Genomic DNA, 26,568 nt, shown 5'->3' with positions numbered 1-26,568 from the left:
TTCCTGTACGCCTGCATTCAAAATCGCATTATCTTACTGTCTGGTTTCCTTCGAGCCCGGCCTGATTTCCTTCAGGCCAGGGCCTGGGGACCTAACGCTCATTTGCAAGGCTGATTTAGGGTGTAGTTGGGAAATCTGTATCTAGGTTTCAAAATAATTCAGCCATCTGAATCCATTATCCAGAGTGCCCGGAATATCCATATATCACACACAGTATGTGTCCCCAGTCTGAGGAAGACCTAGAGGGCCTCCTCAGTTCCTTTGTTCCCGTAAAATATGCCCAAGATTTAGGAGAGATCATTAAAGGACCCACCATTAAAAGGGTTTAAATTGCAGCAGGAGGCTGGCAGAAAGAAGAATTTCCCAAGTATAAAGGCTATGATCCACGGGCTAGATGACCAAGGGAGCCCAGAATAGCAAGGTGGCTATCCCTTCTTTGCCTTGGTTGATTCCACAGCTGCTCTAGAGAAGCAGGGGAAGGAACAAAATCATTTCTCTGGTTCTTTCCAATCAAACCTTGCCAGACTTTTTTTTATGGTATTTATTAAGTGCTTACTATGTGCCAATCACTGTTTGATAGATACAAACCAATCATGTTGGACACAGTCCATGTCCCCCATAGGGTCCTTAGTCTTAATCCCCATGATTCAGATGAGGTAACTGAGGTTCAGAGAAATGAAGTGGCTTGCCCAAGGTCACACAGCAGGCAAGTGGCAGAGCTGGGATTCGAACCTAAATCATTCTGAGTTCTGGGCCTAGGCTTTGTCCACGAGGCCACACTGCTTCTCACCAAGCTGCACTGCTTTTTGAAATAAGCACTTGCTCATGGACTTGAGAAAGGACTAAAATAAATGAGTAGCAGTGTGGCTCAATGGAAAGAGCATGGGCTTTGGAGTCAGAGGCCATGGGTTCAAATCCCAGCTCCGCCAATTGTCAGCTGTGTGACTTTGGGCAAGTCACTTAACTTCTCTGTGCCTCAGTTACCTCATCTGTAAAATGGGGATTAAGACTGTGAGCCCCCCGTGGGACAACCTGATCACCTTGTAACCTCCCCAGCGCTTAGAACAGGGCTTTGCACATAGTAAGCGCTTAATAAATGCCAACATTATCATTATTATTAAATGAGTCAGTCTAACAGAATTCAGGATCAGCTGTGTGACTTTGGGCAACTCATGTCACTTCTCTGTGCCTCAGTTACTTCATCTGCAAAATGGGGATTAAGATTGTGAGCCCCACATGGGACAACCTGATTACCTTGTATCTACCCCAACACTTAGAACAGTGCTTGGCATATAGTAAGCACCTAACAAATACCATCATTATTATTGTTATTATTATTAGACTAAATTGCTAGAGAAATATTGTCAAAGTAAGATTGTTGTGGGCAGGGAATGTGTCTACCAACTGTTTTGTAGCTCCGAAGTAGCGTGGCTCAGTAGAAAGAGCCCGGGCCTTGGAGTCAGAGGTCATGGGTTCAAATCCCAGCTCCGCAACTTGTCAGCTGTGGGACTTTGGGCAAGTCACTTAACTTCTCTGTGCCTAGATTACCTTATCTATAAAATGGGGATGAAGACTGTGAGCCCCAAGTGGGACAACCTGTTCACCTTGTAACCTTCCCAGCGCTTAGAACAGTGCTTTGCACATAGTAAGCGCTTAATAAACCAGCTCTTAGAACAGTGCTTTGCACATAGTAAGCACTTTATAAATGCCATCATTATTATTATTATTTTGTAGTATTGTCTCCCAACCTCAAAGTACAGTGCTCTGCCTACAGTAAGCACTCAATAAATACCATTGATAATGATGAATGCCTTGAATGTTTACCTTATGCAAGACACTGATTTAAGGGCTTGGAAAATTACAGGGGAGAATAGAAAACATGATCCCTATCTAATGGGGGAGATACACAAATGATTTATAGTTTGTGGCTATAGGAGGCAAAAATAAAGATACAATAACAAAAGAAAGGGAAGATGGATTGGGGAAGAAGTATGTGAATAAATCAGTAGAGTATATAGATCAATATGAATGTACGTGCTAGGAATGACTGAATGTGCCAAAGGGGAGCCGGTTGTTGGATTGCCATACCCTGAAGTGGTGGAAATTAACCAGGGAATGCCTCCTGCAGGAAGAAAGATTTCAGAAAACTTTGAAGCCGGGAACAAGAAGTAATGTAAAGAGCACAGGTCTGAGAGTTAGAAGATCTTGTTCTAAACCCGGGTCCACCACGTGTTTTCTGTGTGACCTTGGGCAAGTCACTTCATATGTTTTGTTTTGTCCTCTGTCTCCCCCTTCTAGACTGTGAGCCCGCTGTTGGGTAGGGACCTTCTCTATATGTTGCCAACTTGGACTTCCCAAGTGCTTTGTACAGTGCTCTGCACATAGTAAGTGCTCAATAAATATGAATGAATGAATGAATATCTGGGCCACAGGTACCTCATCTGTAAAATGGAGATTGAGACTGTGAGCCCCATGTGGGACAGGGACTGTGTCCAACCTGATTACCTTGTATCTACCCCAGTGCTTCGTCCAGTGCCTGACACATAGTAAGCGCTTAACAAATACCATAATAATAATGACACATATTATATAATTATATATTATATTATATAATTATATTTTATTATTATCATTATCATTATCTTGTATCTAGATAAGCAGCATGGCCCAGTAACCATAGTGCAGGCCTGGGATTCATAAGGACATGGTTTCTAGTCCCAGATCTGCCACTTCTCTGCTGTGTGACCTCGAGCAAGGCACTTCACTTCTCTGTGCCTCAGTTACCTCATCTGTAAAATGGGGATTAAGAGTCTCCCAGAGCTTAGAACAGTGCCTGGCACATAGTAAGTGCTTAACAAATACCATAAAAAATGCTTAATCCAGTGCTTGGTACATAGTAAATGCTTAATAATAACAATGATAGTAATAATAATAATAATAATACTATTGAGGGAAGGAGGGATTTCCTGTTGTTGCAGGAAGAATTCTGTCGTCTTTTAGCCTGGGAACTACAGATTTGACCAAAAGAAAGAGGAGAGGCACCCAGAAATGGAATAGAACCCAGGCATAATTCACAGGGTGAATAGAATTCTTGCATTGGAATGACTTTTGAAAATTATCCACACAGCTTTGTTGTCGTTCCTCACGTTCTTTATAATGTCGGGCTCAAACCTGAATCTGTAACTCTCTCTTAGGCTTCCCTGGGACTGCCTGTAATACTGCTGTCTTTCATGTTTTAATAGAATCCAATATAATATTACCTATTTGCTGTAACATCTCATTGTTGATGGATTTGACATGTAATCCTTCCCTCACGCACCACTGTCTCTTTGTCATTCCCCCATTTTGTACCTGAGTATTGGATTCTGAGCTCCAACATGAACCATTTTACACACATCTTTTCTCAGAAACAGAACGTCATGTGGACTAACACTGAATGCTTTACGGATATCAACATCTGCTCTAAGACTTCCTCCCCACCCCCGCCGTCCAAAGGTGATATTTTTAGCCCATGGATCATTTCCATTAGTCAAACAACTATGAAATGCAGGTATCTGTGAATCTAGACTTAAATCCCTCCTTTTTCCCACAAAGACAAGTCCCCCCTGTTCAGATCCTCTGGTTTATTATTGAGGAAGTAAGAACAGAGATCGATTCTGCCTGGGAATAAAGATAAGTATATGCAGTTTGAAAACCTTCTGAGCGGTGGTTTGGCAAATATTCCATCATGATGGTCTATCAACAAAGTATCACATCTGCCATGGATTTTGCAAGCAGAAGATGGACCTGGGAAGTGAACCAATTGCGTGGACTAAATTTCCCTCTTCTGACTGAAGCTAGTCAGGAGGGGATCTTTTTTCCTTGAGGGGATTGAAAGGCAGTCAAGGGGATGATCCCATGTGCTGGCAGGGCTCTTCTCGTCCAAGGAAGAATTGTGGAAACATTTCATCTTTCCCCCATTCCCTCATTTGCTGCCTGACATGGTAGTCATCTCTGCGCTTCCGGGTTCGGTTTCCCCCAGGGGCTCAGAACCCCACCTCAGGCAATGTAACTCCATGTAGTCTGAGCTCGAATGCCATAGTCATGTAAGGATGTGCAGAAGGGATTTCTATCCTGGATTGGGATTGATGCCAGATCAAGGAAGATTGGCACCTCAGGTGGCCTCTGAGATAATAATAATCATCTTGTCCTATGCTGTTGAGTCGTTTCCATCCCATAGAGACTTTACAGACACATCTCTCTCAGAATACCCCACTTCCATCTGCAATCATTCTGGGAGTTTATCCATAGAGTTTTCTAGGTAAAAATACAGGAGTGGTCTACCATTGCCTTCTTCCAAGCAATAAACTTGAGTCCCCGCCCTTTACTCTCTGCCAGTACAGGTGAATTTTGTCTTGTAGCAGATTTCCTTCCACTCGCTAGCCACTGGACAAGCTAGGAATGAAATGGGTATGTCTTTGTTGGACTCTCCCTCCTGTGGCCGAGACTGATAGAGTACTGGAAACTCTCCAGGTGCAATCCTGAGAGGGAGATAATAGTAATAATTAATAATTATTATGGCCTAGTGGGGTAGATACAAGTTGGGGCTCACACTCTTAATCCCAATTTAATAGGTGAGGTAACTGGGGCTCAGAGAAGTGAAGTGATTTGCCCAAGGTCACGTAGCAGACAAGTGGCAGAGCTGGGATTGTAACCAGGTCCTTCTGGATCCCAGGCCCATGGTCTATCCACTAAACCTCACTGCTTCCACAATAATAATAATAATAATAATAATAATGGCATTTATTAAGCGATTACTATGTGCTGCTTCCACAATAATAATAATAATAATAATAATGGCATTTATTAAGCGCTTACTATGTGCAAAGCACTGTTCTAAGTGCTGGGGAGGTAACAAGGTGATCAGGTTGTCCCACGGGGGACTCACAGCCTTCATCCCCATTTTACAGATGAGGGAACTCAGGCCCAGAGAAGTGAAGTGACTTGCCCAAAGTCACACAGCTGACCATTGGCCGAGTCGGGATTTGAACCCCTGACCTCTGACTCCAAAGCCCGGGCTCTTTCCCCTGAGCCACGCTGCTTCTCCTAATAATAATGATGACATTTATTAAGTGCTTACTATGTGCAAAGCACTGTTCTAAGCGCTGGGGAGATTCAAGGTGATCAGGTTGTCCCACGGGGGGCTCACAATTTTAATCCCCATTTTACAGATGAGGGAACTGAGGCCCAGAGAAGTTAAGTGACTTGCCCAAAGTCACACAGCTGACAATTGGCCGAGCCGGGATTTGAACCCATGACCTCTGAGAAAGACCTGGGTCCTAATCCCGGCACTGCTACTGTTCTGCTGTGTGACTATGGGCACAACCCTTCCACAACCAGTGGAAGGATGGATACTGCCACCCCAGAAAATTGGCATCTCCTGGCTACACCCTGGTTGTCCTTGAGTCTCTTCCTACTCTACCCTCATGTTTCCCTCCCCAGGACTTTGTGGTATGTGTTAAGTGCTTACTACGTACCGAGCACTGGGCTAAACACTGGGATAGATGGAGGATATTCATTCATTCATTCAATCATATTTATTGAGCACTTACTGTGCGCAGAGAACCATACTAAGCGCTTGGGAAGTACAAGTTGGCAACATATCGAGACGGTCCCTACCCAACAACGAGCTCACAGTCTAGAAGAACTGACACAGTCCCCAGCCTGAATAGGGCTCATGGTCTAAGTGGGAGGGACAACAGGTACTGAGTCCCCATTCTGCAGAGGAGGAATCTGAGTAGAGAAGTGAAGTGACTTGCTCAAGGTCACACAGAAGACAAGTGGCAGAGCTGGGATTAGAACCAGGTCCTTCTGGCTCCCAAGCCTGTGCTCTTTCCACTAGACCACACAGCCTGGAGCGGTGGCGGGGCTGAAGGGAGGGCTGAAAAAGGAGGTTTTGCTGTTAGAAGGGTCACAGTCAAATTCCTCAATGGCTCCTCAGGGCCTTATGGACTGATTGCAGGGAAAGCACTTAGTACGGTGCTCTGCACACAGTAAGCACTCAATAAGTACTATTGAATTTGTAAATATATGGTAGTTATTGAATTATTGAATTATGTATGTATCTATAGTTATCTGTAATTTATTTATTCATCTATTTATTTATTTATATCAATATCTTTGTCCCCCTCTAGACTGGGAGCTCATTGTGGGCAAAGGAACGTGTCTGTTGTTATATTGTAATAATGATAATAATGACGGTATTTGTTAAGCGCTTACTATATGCTTGCACTGTTCTAAGCACAACTCTCCCAAGTGCTTAGTACAGTGCTTTGCACGCAGTAAGTGGTCAGTAAATACGATTGAATGAATGAATGAAATACAAAAGAGAATTAGGAATAAAACAACAGGAGCAATAAAGTGGTTTTCATTGAATAGCCCAGTGGTGATCATTATTTACTATAAATCAGTGGTAGTTATTGAGCCCTTATTAAGCACTGTACTAAACACCTGGGAGGGGACAGTACAGTTGAGTTGGTAGATATGTTCCCTGGCCACCAGGAGTTCACAGTCTACAGGGGGAAACAGACCAGAATCCATGAAATGAATTATGGATACGTTTCTAAATAATAATAATGATAATGGCATTTATTAAGCGCTTACTATGTGCAAAACACTGTTCTAAGCACAGGGGAGGTTACACGGTGATCAGGTTGACCCATGGGGGGCTCACAGTCTTAATCCCCATTTTACAGATGAGGTAACTGAGGCACAGAGAAGTTAAGTGACTTGCCCAAAGTCACACAGCTGAAAAGCAGCACGCAGGAAGCAGTGTGCCTCAGTGGAAAGAGCATGGGCTTTGGAGTCAGAGGTCATGGGTTCAAATCCTGGCTCCACCAATTGTCAGCTGTGTGACTTTGGGCAAGTCACTTAACTTCTCTAAGCCTCAGTTAACTCATCTGTAAAATGGGGATTAAGACTGTGAGCCCCATGTGGGACAACCTGATCACGTTGTATCCCCCCAGTGCTTAGAACAGTGCTTTGCACATAGTAAGCACTTAAGAAATGCCGTGATTATTATTATTATTATCATCTTAAGTGGCGGAGCTGGGATTTGAACCCATGACCTCTGACTCCAAAGCCCATGCTCTTTCCACTGAGCCACACTGCTTCCCCATCTAAATGTTATGAGGTGAGTGTGGGACTGAACATCAGGTGCTTAAATGATATAGATCCAAGATCCCACTTCAGACACAGAAGGGAGATAGAGCAAGTGGAATGTGGAGAAAGCCAGGGAAGGCCTCTTGCTGTAATTGTGATTTTAATGAGGCTTTGCAGGTAGGGAGAGTGGTGGTCTATTGTATCTGAAATGGGAGGGAGTTCCAGGGTAGAGGGGGGAGGTAGGCGAGAGGTCAGCAGTGAGATAGATGAGACTAAGGTACAGTGAGTAGGTTGGCATTAGAGGAGCTAAGAATGCTGGCTGGGTTGTAATAGGAAATCAGCGAGGTAAGGTAGGAGGGGGAAGCTGACTGAACACTTAAAAGCTGATGGTGAGGAGTTTCGGTTTGTTGCGGAGGTGGATGGGCAACCACTGGAGATTTTGGAGGAGTGGGGAGACGTGAACTGAGCTGAACAATTTTTGAAAAAAAAAATCCATCACTCCCATTTTCTAAGTGCTTTAGAGTAGGAACCGAAAAACCCTGAACTTTGCCCTCAAGAAAAATGCATTTGAAAGACACAAACCAGCCCAGTAAAGAAAGGTGTCATGACTCTCGATCAGTTCATCACATTTATTGAGCACTTGCTCTGTGCAAAGCACTGTCCTAAGTTCTCGGGTGAGTATGCATTTGGTAAGCAGAACGTTGAGCTCCATCCATGCTCTGGTTTCAGCTTTGTAGGAACAGCAGTCCTGGGGCCAATAGTGGACCAATGAAAGTGAGGCTTATCTCTCTCTCCCTCTTTCATTAAAAGCACGGAGGGCTTCCTGCGGACAGCAGGCTACCCCAAGGATACGAACGAAGAAGGAAGGAGAGGATCGACGGGTGGGAGGGAATAGCCCACACACAGGCTGCTCTTGGGGTCTCACGAAGCCTGTCCTTCTCCCCACAGGTGTCCCCTCAGGCCCCCGGAATGTGATCTCCATCGTCAACGAGACATCCATCATTCTGGAATGGCACCCCCCCAGGGAGACGGGCGGGCGCGACGATGTCACCTACAACATCGTCTGCAAGAAATGCCGCGCGGACCGCCGGGGTTGCTCCCGCTGTGACGACAATGTGGAGTTTGTGCCGAGGCAGCTGGGTCTGACCGAGACGCGGGTGTTCATCAGCAGCCTGTGGGCCCACACGCCCTACACCTTTGACATCCAGGCAATCAACGGGGTGTCCGGAAAAAGCCCTTTCCCTCCGCAGCATGTCTCGGTCAACATCACCACCAACCAAGCTGGTGAGTCTGGGGGTCCCCGCTTCAGATTTCACCCACCTGGTTTGCTTGTTGGTTTTGTTTTGCTGGCCAGAGAAATCAGGAACCAGAACAGGCCTATGTCTCATCATTGGAAATCTCCCCTTTCCCTTGAGAAACAGCATAGGCTAGTGGAAAAAGCGTGGGCCAAGGAGACAGAAGGCCCTGGATTATAGTCTCAGCTCCACCACTTGTCTGCTGGGTGACCTTGGGCAAGCCACTTCACTTCTCTGTACCTCAGTTACTGCATTCGTAACATGGGGATTATAACTGTGAGCCCCATTTGGGACATGGACAGTGTCCAACCTGATTAACTTGTATCTACCACAGGGCTTAGAACAGAGCCTGACACAGAGTAAGTGTTTCACAAATACCATAAAAAAAAGAAGAAATTCTCACTGCCACAATGACTTTCTCATGTTGGCAGACACATGGGAAGGCATACATTCAATGAGACTGCAAGGAGAGATGATGATAACAAGAATTATAATATTTTTTAAACACTTACTGTGGGCCAGGTCCTAGGGTAGATACAAGATCATCAAGATGGACATAATCCCTGTCCCACAAGGGGCTCATACCCATTGAATCCCCCTTATAAAGTAGAGGAAACTGAGGCCCTGAGAAGCAAGGTGATGATGTTGATGATGGTATTTGCTAAGAGCTTACTATGTGCCAAGCACTGTTCTAAGCACTGGAGATAAATACAAAGTTAACAGGTTGTCCCACTTGGGGTTCACAATCTTAATCCCCATTTTACAGATGAGGTAACTGAGGCACAGAGAAGTTAAGTGACTTGTCCAAAGTCACACAGCTGACCAGTGGCGGAGCTGTGCTTAGAACCCATGACCTCTGACTCCCAAGCCCGGACTCTTTCCACTGACTTGCTCGAGGTGACAGAGCATGGAAGTAGAGGAGCCAGAATTAGAGCGTAGGTACTCTGACTCTCAAGCCCATGCTCTCTCCACTAGACCACACTTCTCTCCATTGGAACAGAATCGATCAGTGACATTTATTTATATGGTTATTTCCTTTGTTTAGTTAATGGTATTTTAAGTAGTTACTATATGTCAAACACTGTTCTAAGAGCTGGAAAGTCCCTGCCTTGCATGGTGTACAGTCTAAGTATGAGGGAAAATGGGTAATATGAGGCACAGGGAAGTTAAGTGACTTGCCCAAGGTTGCATTTGGCAGAGCTGGGATTGGAACACAGATTCATTCATTCATTCATTCAATCGTATTTATTGAGCGCTTACTGTGTGCAGAACCCTGCACTAAGCGCTTGGAAAGTACAATTCAGCAACTAATGGAGACCATTCCTACCCAACAGCGGGCTCACATTCTAGACGGGGCGAGGCAGATAACAAAACAAAATAAGTACTGAGAACAGTGCTTTGCACATAGTAAGTGCTTAATAAATGCCATCATTATAAGTAGACAGGCATTGATAGCATCAATATAAATAAATAGAATTATAGATATATACACATCATTAATAAAATAAATAGAATAAATATGCACAAATATACACAAGTGCTGTGGGGCGGGGAGGGGGGTAGATCAGAAGGAGGGAGTTGGGGTGATGGGGATGGGAGGAAAAGCAGAGGAAAAGGGAGGATTAGTCTGGGAAGGCCTCATGGAGGAGGTGAGCTTTCAGTAGGGCTTTGAAGGGGGGAACGTGTGCTAGTCAGATCCTCTGACTCCCACCCCTGAGCACTTTTCCCTAGGTCATCCTGCTTCTCATTTATTGAGTGGATAGAGGACGGTCCTGGGAGTCAGAAGGACCTGTGGACTAATCCTGGCTCTGCCATTCATCTGCTCTGTGACCTTGGGCAAGTCACTTCACTTTTTTGTGACTCAGTTACCTCATCTATCATAATAATAATAATAGTGGCATTTATTAAGCCCTTACTATGTGCAAAGCACTGTTCTAAGTGCTGGGGAGGTCACAAGGTGATCAGGTTGACCCACGGGGGGCTCACAGTCTTAAACCCCATTTTACAGATGAGGTAACTGAGGCCCAGAGAAGTTAAGTGATTTGCCCAAAGTCACACAGCTGACAATTGGCGGAGCTGGGATTTGAACCCATGACCTCTGACTTCAAAGCCCATGCCCTTTCCACTGAGCCACGCTACTTCTTAGACTGTAAGCCCCAAGTGGGACAGGAATTGTGTCCAAGCCAATCTGCTTGTATCTACCCCAGCGCTTAGTACAGTGCCTGCCACATAGTAAGTACTTAACAAATGCTATAATTATTACTAGGGTCAGGGGCTTCTTCGACCCCAAGGAAAAGTAATTCTCATTTCCTCTGGCCATTAAACATCTCCACAAGAATGACGGTTAGGATCCAATCCCAACAGTATGGGGAAGCTGTTGCTAAAGGGTTAACATCACTTGTGTGGAGGAAGGGATACCACATTGTGTATATCAATCAATTAATCAGTCAATCACATTTACTGTATTAAGCCTTTGGGAGAGTATAATGTAACAGAGTTGGTAGACATATTCCCTGCCCACTGGCCTAGTGGATAGAGCCTGGGTCTGGGAGTAAGAAGGTCATGGGTTCTAGTCCACCTCCACCACGTGTCTACTGTGTGACTTTGGGTAAGTCACTTCACTTCTCTGGGCCTCAGTTCCTTCATCTGTAAAAGGGGGATCAAGACTGTGAACCCCACATGGGGCGGGGACTTTGTCCAACCCAACTTGTTTGTATCCACCCCAGCACTTAGTACAGTGCCTGGCATCATCATCATCATCAATCGTATTTATTGAGCGCTTACTGTGTGCAGAGCACTGTACTAAGTGCTTGGGAAGTACAAGTTGGCAACATATAGAGACAGTCCCTACCCAACAGTGGGCTCACAGTCTAAAAGGGGGAGACAGAGAACAAAACCAAACATACTAACAAAATAAAATAAATAGAATAGATATGTACAAGTAAAATAAATAGAGTAACAAATATGTACAAACATATATACATATATACAGGTGCTGTGCGGAAGGGAAGGAGGTAAGATGGGGGGAATGGAGAGAGGCACGAGGGGGAGAGGAAGGAAGGGGCTCAGTGTGGGAAGGCCTCCTGGAGGAGGTGAGCTCTCAGTAGGGCCTTGAAGGGAGGAAGAGAGCTAGCTTGGCGGATGGGCAGAGGGAGGGCATTCCAGGACCGGGGGATGACGTGGGCCGGGGGTCGATGGCGGGACAGGCGAGAACGAGGTACGGTGCTGGCACTCAGTAAGCACTTAACAAATACCACAAATATCATTATTATTATTAAGGAGCTTACAGTCTAGAGCAGAATATAGACACTAGTAAATAAATGAATTATGGATATATACATGAGTACTGTTGAACTGAGGGAGGTGTGACTAAAGGTTACAAACCCAAGGGGAAGGGCAATGCCCAAAGGAGTGGGGAAGTGACAGGGGAGTGTATATGAACATTTATGCCTCGGGATGGTTTTCTCAAATAGTCAAATTCTGCTCACTTAAATGAACCCTAAAACTCATTCTTTCTCATTTCTCCCCTTCTCCTGTAATATTTCTGATTCCATTTGCCTCTGCTTTCCGTATTCTTTCCTCTTGATCCAGAGATTCATGTCTTCCCGCTGTGATATCTCTCCCCCACTCCCTTTTTCCATTCCCTGTCTCACCACATCACTCTAACTTTCTCAATTCTTCCCCTGCTGACTTCAGTAAACAAGGATTTTTGAGGGCAGATGATTCTTGCCTGTAAACTGTCAGAATAGAGACAAAAAAGATCTATGCAAGAAGATTTTGGCTGTCCAGATGGCTGCATTGGGTGTGTGTATGTTTTTATGTGTGTATGTGTGTGACCGTGCATGTTGTCTGTGTATGTTTTTGGTGTTCCTGTGTTTACGTATTGAGGGTGTGTTTATCAAATGGCGGGTGAGAGAATGGATTTTATCCTGGTGGAGATCATGTGGTTCGATGCCACGAAGACAAAGGTTGTGACAATCTTATCTTGAGAATAGAAAGGGGAACAATGAATTCTGCATTATTTTGAGCGTTCAACATGGGCAGCCTCTGTTAACATTTCCCTTGGAGAGTTTGATGCAGAAAACTGCCTTAAATATTTTAGTATTCCAACTTCTGGGAATACAAATTCTGTCAGACTGTCATGTTATGTTTTTGCTTGGCTGTCATTTCTATCATTTTAACCATGTGCTAACAAACCTGCCATTTATATCTATTTGCTATTTATTATTCCTGCCCCTCCCTCCACTTATTCTGTTATTCCCAAACCCGTCCATCTGTTTATCTTTCCATCTGTAACTTTCCACACCACAGCGGAGGAGACACTGACTCGGTTTAGGAGAACCGCTTTACCCATATTCAAAATATTTATTTTCCCTTCCATTCACCCACTCACGCCTTAATACATGCCTCCTTTCCTTTGTTCTCCAGCCTTCTGTACTTTTGTCAGTTTCTTTTATCCTTACCTGTCAGTTTTTCCATTCTCCAACTTTCCCCTTCCGATGCCTTCTCTCTTTCAAAAATTCCCAATATTAGCAATGGAACGTTGAATTTGAAGTGAATCAACTCTTCGGATGCCTAAATGAAATATTTGCATGCTTATACTTCAGGGATCGCAAACAAGAAACATGAATCCCTTCAAAAGCCCTACTTCCCTTCAAAACCCCACTGAGAGCTCACCTCCTCCAGGAAGCCTTCCCAGACTGAGCCCACTCCTTCCTCTCCCCCTCCCTATCTCCCCTGCCTTACCTCCTTCCCCTCCCCACAACACCTGCATATACGTATATATGTTTGTACGTATTTATTACTCTATTTTATTTGTACATATTTATTCTATTCAATTTATTTTGTTAATATGTTTTGTTTTGTTCTCTGTCTCCCCCTTCTAGACAGTGAGCCCACTGTTGGGTAGGGACCTCTCTATATGTTGCCAACTTATACTTCCCAAGCGCTTAGTACAGTGTTCTGCACACAGTAAGTGCTCAATAAATACGATTGAATGAATGAATGAAATGGCTGTACTACACAAGGAATGTGAAACAGTGGTTGTAGCTGGGCTGGTATTGGAAATGAGGAAAATAGAGAATTAATGGTATTTCATAACAGTCCTCTAGACTGTAAGCTCCTTGTGGGCAGGGAACATTTCTACAGACTCTGTTGTATTGTACTCTCCCAAGTGCTTAGTACAGCACTCTGCACACAGTTAACACTCCAAAAATACAATTAATGATTTCAGACATAGGTTGCAAACTTTAACACATGAAGAGCGTGGAGTGTATGTTTACAACAGTCATTGATTTGGATCTTTCTATTACTGAATTAAAATGATGATAATAGTAGGGAAGCAGCGTGGCTCAGTGGAAAGAGCACGGACTTTAGAGTCAGAGGTCGTGGGTTCAAATCCCGGCTCCGCCACTTGTCAGCTGTGTGACTTTGGGCAAGTCACTTCACTTCTCGGGACCTCAGTTTCCTCATCTGTAAAATGGAGATTAAGACCATGAGCCCCCTGTGGGACAACCTGATCACCTTGTAACCACCCCAGTGCTTCGAACAGTGCTTTGCACATAGTAAGCGCTTAACAAATACCAACATTATTATTATTAATATTAATGATCATAATAATATTTTAATTAAATGTTTATTATGTGCAAAACACAGTACAAAGGGCTGGGGTAGATATAAGATCACCAGGTCCCACATGAGGGCGGTTACATTCTAGGAAAGAGGGAGAACAGGTATTAAATCCCCATATTACAGATGAGAAAACTGTGGCACAGAGAAGTTAAATGATTTGTCCAAGATCACACAGCAGGTAAGTGGCAGAGCAGGAATTAGAACTCAGGTTCTTTGACTCTCAGGCCTAGGTTCTTTCTACTAGCCCATGCTGCTCTTTCTCTAATACAGTTATAATTATATAACTGGGGCAGAAAAAAATCATTTTATAATCCATATCCTGTCTCTGTACAGTTGGTCTGAGTTCACAGTTCAGAAAGAATCTTTGGTTGGAAACTCACACAGAAAAATAGTTGAAAACTAAAGAGAACAATTCTGTGTTGTGGATTCCCGGTGATAGGTCTCACTCAATTTTATTTCTAACAATAAAACATTTATTTAACTGAAAAACCCACATCTCCTGATTTCTGTACCACACTGCTTCTTATACTTGGAATTTAAGAGCTAAGATAACAACCTGGGGAGCAGTGTGGAGAGAGATGTGTGAGAGTTCTTTTAGACTGTGAGCCCACTGTTGGGTAGGGACTGTCTCTATATGTTGCCAACTTGTACTTCCCAAGCGCTTAGTACAGTGCTCTGCACACAGTAAGCGCTCAATAAATACAATTGATGATGATGAAGATGTAGGCCAGGGCTCTGAGACCCTTTGTTTCTCTTTGCCTCTCCATTTTCCTGCTGCTTTCCAAGCCTCTGGCCAGTAACCTGTTCCTCCTGCAAAACCTCAACCCTGCCCCTGCATACAATTGTGCCCCAAATCTTCAACCTGCTCTGCTTCACCCTCTGGGACATCTCATTCATTCATTCAGTTGTATTTATTGAGCGCTTACTGTGTGCAAAACACTGTACTAAGTCCTTGGGAAAGTGCAATATAAACAATGTCTGTCATTTTTCCCTGTCTCCACCAAGAAAGAAAGCAAAAGCCAACAAGAAGGCCACCTGGAATTAGTTCCCCAAAGGGGTCATTCCAATTTGTCCGTACTTTATCCAGCTTCTGGATCTCAAGGAGTAGCATCTCTATGCTCAGGTCTGTATGCTTGATGCTCTCTGTTGTGTAGAGAGTATGGGAGACCCAGAGAGGAAAGAAGTAGTCACCAAGTTCAACTATAATAATAATAATAATAGTAATAATGATAATAATAAAATAATAATTGTGGTATTTGTTAAGCACTTACTGTGGGCCAAGCATTATACTAAGAGCTGGGGTAGTTACAGGATAACTAGGTCCTATATGAGTCTCACAGTCTAAGTGGGAGAGAAACAAGGTTTTGAATCCCCATTTTACAGATAATAATAATGATGGTATTTGTTAAGCACTTACTATGTGCAAAGCATTGTTCTGAGCGCTGGGGGATACAAGGTGATCAGGTTGTCCCACGTGGGGCTCACCATCTTAATCCCCATTTTACAGATGAGGTAACCTAGGCACAGAGAAGTTAAGTGACTTGCCCAAAGTCACACAGCTGACAACTGACAGAGCTGGGATTTGAACCCATGACCTCTGACTCCAAAGCCCGTGCTCTTTCTGCTGAGCCACGCTGAGGGAACTGAGGCACAGGGAAATGAAGTAACTCACCCAAGGTCTCACAGCAGGCATGGAACAACTTTGTAGTCACAACACTGGAAAAGCAGCATGGCCTAGTGGATACAGCACGGCCCTGGGAATCACAAGGGACCTGGGTTCTAATCCTGACTCTGCCAGTTGTCTGCTGTGTGACCTTGGGCAAAATCACTTCACGTTTCTGTACCTCAGTTACCTCATGTGTAAAATGGGGATGAAGACCTCGAGCCCCGTGTGGGACATGGACTGTGTCCAACCTAATTCCCTCATATCTAGTCCAGCACTTACTAAAATCTCTGGCACATAGTGAGTGCTGAACAAACCCTATCTGACATTATCAGCAGCTCAGATCACATTAAGACCATTCCAAATCCAGGCATGAGTATTTTTTTTTACTTCCAGGTTTTTATTCACATCCTCCTTTTCATAATAGACGTGAGACCCTTCGAATAGTCTATTTTAAAGACATTTTTGAAATGTTCAGACAATTAAAGTCACTCAGAATTGCTAGTTCTTTTTCCTAACCCATCAATTCCCGTAAATGCATTATCTTTTTTTGCATTATTTCTTGGCTAAATATAGGACTTGCAAGCATAGTGATTCCTTTTAACTATAAAAGAGAATTTTATAATTTTATATTGAACTCCTTGGAGGCACACTCTACGAATCCCTCCCACCCCAAAAACATTTAAATCATACAGAGTTTACGGAGACTATAATTCTGACCATTAAATGTATCTCTAAGAAAGCTTTAGGAGTTGGCAGTCCTATCAATCAATCAGTCAGTCAATCATATTTATTAAGCACATACTGTGTGCAGAGCACTGTACTAAGAATTTAGGGCATTACAATATAACAGAGTTGGTGGACATGATCTCTGTCCAGAAGACCCTTATAGTCTACAGGGCAAGACCGATATTAATATGAATGATTAATTTAAAGTTATGTACATAATAATAATGGCATTTGTTAAGCGCTTACTATGTGCCAGGCACTGTTCTAAGCACTGGGGTAGATACAAGTTAAGCAGGTTGGACACAGTCCACATCCCACGTGGAGCTCACTGTCTTAAGCCCCATTTTACAGATGAGGTCACTGAGGCATAGAGAAGTGAAGTGACTTGCCCAAAGTCATACTGCTGACAGGTGGCAGTGGCAAGATTCAAACCCACACCCTCTGACTCCCAAGTCTGTTCTCTTGCCACTAGGCCAAAGTGCTGTGGGGTTGAGGGTCAAGTGAATATAAATCCAAGTGCACTGGCAATGCAAGGGAGAAGGGGTTGGGGAAATAATAATAATAATAATAATAATGACATTTATTAAGCGCTTACTATGTGCAAAGCACTTTTCTAAGCGCTGGGGAGTTTACGAGGTGATCAGGTTGTCCCACGTGGGGCTCACAGTCTTAATCCCCATTTTACAGATGAGGGAATTGAGGCACAGAGAAGTTAAGTGACTTGCCCAAAGTCACACAGCTGACAAGTGGCGGAGCCGGGATTTAAACCGATGACCTCTGACTCCAAAGCCCGGGCTCTTTCCGCTGATCCACGCTGCTTCCCCAAATGAGGGATTAGTCAGGGAAGGCCTCTTGGAGGAGATGTGATTTTGAAAAGGCTTTGAGGTGGGGAGAGAGATGGTCTGTCAGCTATGTAATCTCTTCCTCTAGACTGTAAACTTGTTGTGGGCATGGGATGTGTCTATTGTTATACTGTACTCTCCCAAGCTCTTAGCACAGTGCTTTGCAAACGGTGCTCACGATTGAATGAATGAATGAAAGGGGACTGAGTTCCAAGCGAGAGGCAAGAAGTGGATGAGGAGTCAGTGGCAAGATAAACGGGACCAAGGAAGACTGAGTACTAATGGTTTTGTTAAGCACTTACTATATGCCAGGTACTGTATTAAGCACTGGGGCAAATAAATCCAAATTGGGCTGGACACAGTCCCTATCCTGGCTAAGATCTAGTGGTGAGAACATTAGGTTCATAGTTTAATCCTTTGCTCTTGGGATGTCTGTGTGCCTCTGTTGACCTATGATAATAATAATAATGATAATAATTATAATAGTATTTGTTAAGTGTTTACAGTGTGCCAGGCACTGTACTAACTGCTGGGGTGGATAAAAGCAAATTGGCATGGACACAGTCGCCATCCCACGTAGGGCTCACAGTTTTGATCCCCATTTTACAGATGAGGTAACTGAGGCACAGAGAAGTGAACTGACTTGCCCTAGGTCGCACAGCAAACAAGTGGTGGAGTCAGGATTGGAACCCATGACCTTCTGACTCCCAAGTTCATACCCTATCTATTATGCCGCATTGCTTCTCATTCATTCATTCACTGGTATTCACTGAGCACTTATTCTGTGCAGAGCACTGTACTAAGCACTTGGGAGAGTACAATACAACCTTAAACAGATGCATTCCCTTCCCACACTGAGTTTACAGTGTCTGACCAACTTTTTCAGATGGTACTAGGACAGATGGAATGTTTTAGAAATAGCCATTAAATTGGACCAAGGTAACACCATCATGTAAATGTACATTAAGGATGTATTTTTTATTATATTAATACCTTGAATTGATCTTATTCTTTAGTTTTCCGTGGTATTTTCATGTAAGTTCCCTTGGTTTTCCTCACAGGGTGGGCTCTTGGGAGGTGACTAATTCCAAATATAATTTGAGAAAATAAAAAGAGAAGCAGGGTGGTCTAGAAATAGAGCATGGGCCTAGGAATCAGAAGGATCTCGGTTCTAATTCCAGTTCTGCCACTTCCCTGCTGTGTGACCTTGGGCATGTCACTTAACTTCTCTGTGCCTCAGTTATCTCATGGGATTAAGACAGTGAGCCCTAAATGGAGCTTGCACTGTGTCCAACCTAATTAGCTTGTTAAGTGTTTACCGTGTGCCAGGCACTGTTCTTAGTACAGTGCCTGGCATATAGTAAGCACTTAACAAATCCCTTGAAATTGTGGAGCTTGGATTAGAACCCAGGTTTTTCCAACTTCTAGGCCCATGCTCTCTCCACTAGGCAACACTGTTTCTTATTTTTTTCCACTCTGGAGGCATATTTACTTGTACAGTTGAAGGGTAGGGATGTGAAGCGGTGGTGGGGAGGGGGTATTGGAGGTGAATATTGGGTAAAAAAGGCAGATTTTAGAGCTTCTTCTCGTCCACCTGCATGCCAATTTGGGCCTATCATTTTCACAGCATTATCCATGTTAAACAGGCGGGAACACCAGGGGTTTTTGAATGCAGCAATTAACAAAACAGTAATCAAGCTAAGTGTTTAATTCTGGAAAATTAACATCTTAGAGCGGATGTGGAAAAATTCAAAAAAATTGAAAAGTCAGATTTAAAATGCCGTATAAACAAAGGCATTGATGGACCCTAAACATCTATCGGTGGAAGGGAGAAGCTATGCCAAACTTTAAAAGCTTGGATGCTGTACTACCAGAAATCCCCAAACTTAAACTTAGTATAGTGCTCTGCACACAATAAGCGCTCAATAAATACGATTGATTGATTAAGCTCTAGTGTTTGGGGCCAAGAGATAAAAGCATGAATCAATGGATTTCGAGACGAGGGTTACAGGTTTCATATGCTTCATCCCTTTTATTCCATAGATGTTACATAGCTTGTCTGAATGAAGCACTTTAGGGCCTGAATTGGAATGTTTTTCAAGTGATCCTAGGGGCTGTGTGTAATTCAACAGAAAACGATGCAATCCTTGCCTTTAACAGTGTCAACATAAGACAGACACCAATGTGGAATTTTGCACAAAACACGGTTGCCTGAGAAAAGAATCAGTAGGTGCACAATAGAGAAGTGATAGTTCTAGGTGACAAAAGTAAATTTTTTTGATGGCATTTGTTAGTTGCTTACTGTGTGCAAAGCACTGTTCTAAGTGCTGGGGGGTAACAAGGTGATTAGGTTGTGCCACATGGGGCTCACAGTCTTAATCCCCATTTTACAGATGAGGTAACTGAGGCTCCGAGAAGTTAAGTGATTTGCCCAAGGTCACACAGATGATGTGTGGTGGAGCTGTGATTCGAACCCATGACCTCTGACTCCAAAGCCCATGCTCTCTCCACTGAGCCATGCTGCTTCTCTAGTGTAAAAGGGCTTAGATGGTCAAAGTCCATGGCCAGAGTTGAATTAAACAGATGCCTCTACACGAATAGGTTTCTTTTCTTGTCTTCCCAGGCCATTTGGCTACCAGAAAGTGTCTTAATGTCTTCTGACGTAGTAATAATAATAATTATGGTATGTGTTAAATGCTTACTGTGTGCCAAGCTCTGTACTAAGCCCTGGGGTGGATATGTCAAATCGGGTTGGACACAATCCATGTCCCATAGGGGCTCACAGTCTTAATCCCCATTTTATAAGATGAGGTAACTGGGGTGTATCTGAGGAGATAAGGGGGAAGTCCTGTATCAGATGAGGTGGGAGCCTGTTCCTTCCTGCTTTGTCCCCTCTCCCCACCCCTATTCTCTAGGAATGCCAAAACTGAGCCTTAGTAGAGTTGAGATAGGGAATAATGGCTCTGTAAAGCCACTTTGAAAATGATCCATCTTTCAGGAATTCACCATCATCATCATCATCAATCGTATTTATTGAGCGCTTACTGTGTGCAGAGCACTGTACTAAGCGCTTGGGAAGTACAAGTTAGCAACATATAGAGACAGTCCCTACCCAACAGTGGGCTCACAGTCTAAAAGGGGGAGACAGAGAACAAAACCAAACATACTAACAAAATAAAATAAATAGAATAGATATGTACAAGTAAAATAAATAGAGTAACAAATATGTACAAACATATATATATATATATATATATCTCCTCCCCCAAAATGAGGATCTCCATCGATGAAGTTGCTTCATGGCACCAAATCCCTATCTCCTGACCCCTCATCCTGTGCTCTTCCCACTAGGCCCACAGCCTGTCTTGTTCAAATCCATCTTCTTTCACATCCATGCTCAGTTGAAGTTGGAGTAGCTTCATGGCACCAAATCCCTATCTCCTGTCCCCTCATCCTGTGCTCTTCCCACTAGGCCCACAGCCTGTCTTGTTCCAATCCATCTTCTTTCACGTCCATGCTCAGAATCCATTTCTTCCACACAGTCTTTCACTGACCTCCGGACATGACTTCAGACTACAGTTTACAGATTGAGGCTAAGGGGCCCAAGGGATGGGGACCACCATGTCTGCCTTGTCTTGATATTTTTGTGTTTGACCTGTCTTGCTCGTGGGATTCATGTCAGAGCACCGTGTTCTCTCTGTCTCTCACCTCACTGAGCTCAGGGAGGGGACACAGACGATATCAGAACACGTAACACCTCTCACAGACAGAAAGGTGATGTTGACTGCTTGCTACACTTCAATTCAACTCAGTCACATTTATTGAACACTTACTGTGTGCTAATCATTGTACTAAGCACTTGGGAGAGTAACACACAACAATAAACAGATACTTTCCCTGCCCACAATGAGCTTACACGTGAGTAATGAGCCACTGAGAGGTCAGGGAGCGATCCTTCCATCAGAACTGCAGTCAATAGGCCAGCTGCATTAGAATAACTGAATATTGACAAAACTATATTTTCCTTACAAGGAACTTTTCAGATAAAGTCAAACACAACCCAGCCACCCTGGATTTCCCAGGCTTGTAGAATCCCCCTGCTGAAAGGGAGATGGAGAGAGAAGATTTCTAGTCTCTCCTTGCAACTTCAGGAATGATGCAGCTGACAAATGGTTGTTTATGTTGTTTTCAAAGAGGCCAACAGCAGTAAGGAACTTTAACCCCTCCAGGCACATCGACTCAGGCTGCTCTCTGCCCTTTTCCATTAGGGAAGCATTTTTGACCAAACAGGTGTCCTGTTTCAATCATCTTTGACTTTAAAGGCTTTTGGATAGAGAAGCTGAGCTTTTAATGGGTGCACATATTTTTATGCACATTTTATGGGTATTTTTTATAGGTTTCAAGACATTCAAAATATCAGATCCAGAAGTGATGTTTTAGGTTAGGGAACCGAGGGATAGAGGTGGGAAACCTAAATAATTTCTCTATTTAAAGATGTTGGAGATATTGTCAAATATAAGATGCACCCTATTTTCAAACTTCAAGGGAACTGTCATTTTTCTTATTTTGGCTCAGGGCAGCTTGCCCTGTCATTTCTGAACTTCAAAGATTTTTTCCTTTCCTATGTGAGTAATGGGTTTTAAGTGACAGAGTCTTTCCTCTTGCCCAGGTGATTTAAATCTGAGCAAAGGTCATGGTGGCAGGATACCATTGGTGTCTGCCAGGCTGCTTAGTCAACTGTGCGCTGCTGATTGCCTACTGAGAAAGTAGTGGACTGTTTAGGATAAGCGCGAGTATTTCTCTCAGATTATTTTCCTTGGATCTGTTGCTTTTGGCATCCAGGTTTTCCAAGGGACGGAAGCTGAGCAGGTGCCAGTCACACAGTGGGTTGTTTTGGCCTGTGGTGAGGAGAAAGGTGTGAGGCTGCTTGGGAGGACTGTTGGTCAGTCAATTATATTTATTGAGCACTTATGTTGTGCAGGGCACTGTACTAAGCACTTGGGAGAGTACTATATAAGAATAAACACACTCATTCCCTTCCCACACTCATCTTCGTTATTCCCTTCTCACAGCCTACACCAATCTGCCTGTAACGATTCATTCATTCATTCAATCATATTTATTGAGCACTTACTATGTGCAGAGCACTGTACTAAGCACTTGGAAAGTACAAGTTGGCAACATATAGAGACGGTCCCTACCCAACAATGGGCTCACAGTCTAGAAGGGGGAGACAGACAACAAAACAAAACATGTGGACAGGTGTCGTCATCACAATAAATAGAAATAAAGCTAGGTGCACATCATTAACAAACTAAATAGAATAGTAAATATGTACAAGTAAAATAGAGTAATAAATCTGTAGAAACATATATACAGGTGCTGTACGGAGGGGAAGGAGGTAGGGCCAGGGGAATCGGGAGGAGGAGGGAAAAAGGGGGTTCAGCCTGGGACCTCAGGATTCCCCTAAACGCAGCGTGGACTATTCCAGCCTTAATGGTCTCAGTCGGCTAGGAAGATGGTCCTGAATTTACTGAATAACTGCATCGTCCTTGATTTCACATTGACTGGGCCCAGAGTCTGAGATTTCTAAATTCCAGATTGCATCTTTCGTGGCTCTGCATTAAGCAAAAGTAATTTGGTGCCCCCAATTGCGGGCATTCTGGCATCTCCCTCCCAGTGCCCCTCACCTTTTCACCCAGATGAAGCTTTGGAATCTATTAAGCATTGGGTATCTCACTCACCAGGTCTTAAGTACATATCTTTAGACTGAGTTGCTTCCCCCGATCTTTCGCTGATTTTAGTGTTGGCCTCCCCTGCTAGATTGTTAGCTCCTCAGTGACAGGGATTCAGTATCCTCTGTTGTATTGTACTCTCCCAAATGCTTAGGACCGTGCCCTGCAGACAGTAAGGACTCAATACATATAGCTGATTGATTGATTGACCGGTGGAAATCACAACCTCTGAAGCCCAAGTGGACAGCCCATGGCTGTCTGGAGGGGGTCTGGGCTTTCTATATATTTATCTTACCCTCCAGTTGCCTTCACTTTGTCGAGGCCTCGCTAGAACAGTGTTCAATCACCTTCAACCTAGGTCCAGGAAGAGACTGGAAGGGAGAATTAAACAGTGGCATGTGACTCTCCCCAAAAATTGTATGGAGGGATTACCCTGTGCTTCTCAGAGGAGAGCAAAGCGTACTGGAGGTTTGGTCGTCTTGGTTATTCTTCTTCATGCCGAAGGCATGTTTTCTATTCTAAGGACCCTCACCCCCACAAGTCAGAAAGACGTGGTTTCTAATCCCGGCTCTGCCGCTTGTCTGTTGAGTGATCTCAGGAAATTCACTTCACTTCTCTGAGCCTCAGGTCCCTCATCTGTAAAATGGGGATTGAGAGTGTGTTCCCCATGTGGGCCAGTTACTATGTTCAATATGATTAACTTGTATCTCCTCCAGTGCTTAGAACAGTGCTTGATACACAGTAAGTGCTTAACAAGTACCATAATTATTATTATTATTAGGGTGTTTAGACTTGGGGATTTTGAAAGAACCAGCAAAAGGAAACTCAGGCAAGTTTTCATAAATCATGGTAAAAGGACAAGAACAGCACATAGAAAAGTCACAAATGAATGGGGTGAGGAAATCTAGGTCAGGAGTCAGCAGTATCTTCTGATAGGTGCACCAGGCTTTCTGTGCACATGAATGTGTGTGTGTGCATGTGTTTGTGTGTGTGTACATGTGAAGAAGTTACTGTCTGGACTGAGGAGATCAGAGGAGTAACGGGGGAATGATAATAATAATCATAACAATAATATTGACTTAAATCAGGGGAGCAGTGGAATAACAATAAAAATATTTGTTAAGCACTTATTTTGTGCCAGGCGCTGTACTAAGCGCAAGGGTAGATATAAGATAATTGGGTTGGATACAGTCCCTGTCCCACATAAGGCTCACAGTCAATCCCATTACACAGCGAACAAGTGGACGAGCCAGAATTACAACCCAGGTCTTCTGACTTCCAGGACTGTGCTCTCAGATAAACTCTTGAACTGCTGGACTGCAATCTCTGTTCTCTAGAAAAGCATCCTGGCTTAGTGGAGTCAGTGGGAATCAGAAGTCATGGGTTCTAATCCATGCTCAGCCACTTTTCAACTGTGTAACTTTGGGCAAATCACTTCACTTTGTGCCTCAGTTACCTCCTCTGTCAAATGGGGATTAAGACTGTGAGCCCCACGTGGAACAACCTGATTACCTTATATCTATCTCATCACTTAGAACAGTGCTTGGCACATAGTAAGCGCTAAAGACATTCTTGTCTTGTCTTATGCCGTAGAGTCGTTTCTGACCCATAGTGACACCACAGACACATCTCTCCCAGAACGCCCTGCTCTCCATCTGCAATCGTTCTGGTTGTGTAGCCATAGAGTTTTCTTGGTAAAAACATGGAAGCATTTTACCATTGCCTCCTTCCTCACAGTAAACATGAGTCTCTGCTCTCGACTCTCTCCTGTGCTGCTGCTGCCCAGCACAAGTGAGTTTTTGACTTGTAGCAGATTGCCTTCCACTCGCTAGCCACTGGCCAAGCTAGGAATGGAGTGGGTAGGCCTCTTCTAGACTCTCCCTCCCGTAGTCGAGACTGGTAGAGTACTGGAAACTCTCCAGGTACGACCCTGAGAGGGGGCTTAACAAATACCAATATTATTGTTATTATTAGAAAGTGAGGGAAACGGTCAGTGGATGTATTTAAGGGCAGTGAAGGTGACTCCAACTAAAGGATTGAACCCTCTACATAGCCAAGTTGCAAGTCCCAAGCTCCCAATGGGTGGGTGATTTCTAAACCCATCTAGCTCAGATCCTCCCCTTCCTCCTTTGGCACCTGCTGGGAGCAATGAAATATTTTCTCTAGGACCCCTGGACCTGAGATTTTGGATCCAAAGGTGGAAATAGCCAAGAGGCAGTCCCTATCTTAGCTCTTTGTCTTCCTAAAAGTCTTCCCCAAGAAGTTTTCTTCATTCATTCATTCAATTGTATTTATTGAGTGCTTACTTTGTGCAAAGCACTGTACGAAGCACTTGAGACAATACAACACTATAATAATAATAATAATGGAATTTATTAAGCGCTTACTATGTGCAAAGCACTGTTCTAAGTGCTGGGGAGGTTACAAAGTGATCAGGTTGTCCCACAGGGGGCTCACAATCTTCATCTCCATTTTACAGATGAAGTAACTGAGGCACAGAGAAGTTAAATGACTTGCCCAAAGTCATACAGGTGGTAATTGGCAGAGTCAGGATTTGAACCCATGACCTCTGGCTCCAAAGCCCATGCTTTTTCCACTGAGCCATGCTGCTTCTCCAGCCATGCTGCTTCTCTAACAGACACATTCCCTGCCCACAGCGAGCTAGCAGTCTGGGACCTTTGTCTTCCTAGAAGTCTTCCCCAAGGAGTTTTCTTAAGGGAGAATGAGTAAACCCATGACCATCATGACAGCTAACACTGCAAGACTAAACAAAGCCATCACAAAGCAAGATCTCTCATTTGAGACTCATCCAATTTTTTTCTTTTTCCATAAGAAAGATACCAGCCAATTTTGAGATTTGTTTTCATTTCATTCATGCCCTGTGAAAAATGTAAAATAGAAAATATGCTGTTTTCAAAGAGACCAGATTTAGAATTGCTTGCAGTTTTAAATGCCTGACCCTTTCAAACCAGAATGTTCTTGCTTCTGCTATCTCTCTTTCTTTGGTTTGTATTTTTTGGGTTCCCTTGATTGCTAGATGTTTGTTTCTGGAAGATCTCTGCTGTCTGTCTGTTTTTAGGTGTGCTTGAGACTCTTCTTCTTCCTTCTGAAGTGAAATGAAACTCCCTTACCATCAGCCTTCAAGGCCTGGGAAGTGATTGACCCTGGGGAATTTCTAGCTATATTTACAACACACAAATCGCTTTTTTTGTTTGGCCCCCTACTCTCTGGCCCCTTCAGCAAAACCTGGACTCTGACTCTCCCCACCTTTCCTGAAATTCTTCCTGTCTTTAGTTTTTCTGCTCCAGTTTTTCTTTCCCCAACCAAAGGGACAAAAAAAATATAGAGAACTCCTTGTGAGCAGGGACCGCATCTACCAACTCATATTCTCCTCTTCCAAGTGCTTAGAACAGAGCTTGGCACACAGAAAGCATTCATTAAATAATAATAATAATAATAATGGTGGTATTTGTTAAGTGCTTACTATGTACAAAGCACTGTTCTAAGCTCTAGGGGGATACAAGGTGGTCAGG

At 43.7% G+C, this 26,568-nt stretch overlaps 1 protein-coding gene and 2 non-coding genes across 4 annotated transcripts in view; 1 reads left to right on the top strand and 2 right to left on the bottom strand.

Moving 5' to 3' along the window:
• The window catches only part of EPHB1 (EPH receptor B1), a 717,470-nt gene that overhangs the window by 535,869 nt on the left and 155,033 nt on the right, over positions 1-26,568 (top strand). For both annotated transcript variants that reach the window (XM_038762070.1, XM_038761987.1), the window contains exon 5: positions 8,089-8,424. In XM_038762070.1, the coding sequence (XP_038617998.1) occupies positions 8,089-8,424 (336 nt within the window). The remainder of the gene's footprint in view (positions 1-8,088; positions 8,425-26,568) is intronic.
• Positions 4,393-4,530, bottom strand: LOC119938184. The gene has a single exon (XR_005454363.1). It is a non-coding gene; the product is annotated as a small nucleolar RNA SNORA7 (small nucleolar RNA).
• On the bottom strand, positions 24,838-24,975 carry LOC119936749. The gene has a single exon (XR_005453837.1). It is a non-coding gene; the product is annotated as a small nucleolar RNA SNORA7 (small nucleolar RNA).

This window comes from Tachyglossus aculeatus, chromosome 1, assembly GCF_015852505.1.
Source record: "Tachyglossus aculeatus isolate mTacAcu1 chromosome 1, mTacAcu1.pri, whole genome shotgun sequence".
Taxonomy (NCBI): domain Eukaryota; kingdom Metazoa; phylum Chordata; class Mammalia; order Monotremata; family Tachyglossidae; genus Tachyglossus; species Tachyglossus aculeatus.
This window is presented reverse-complemented; position numbering and strand designations above follow the sequence as displayed.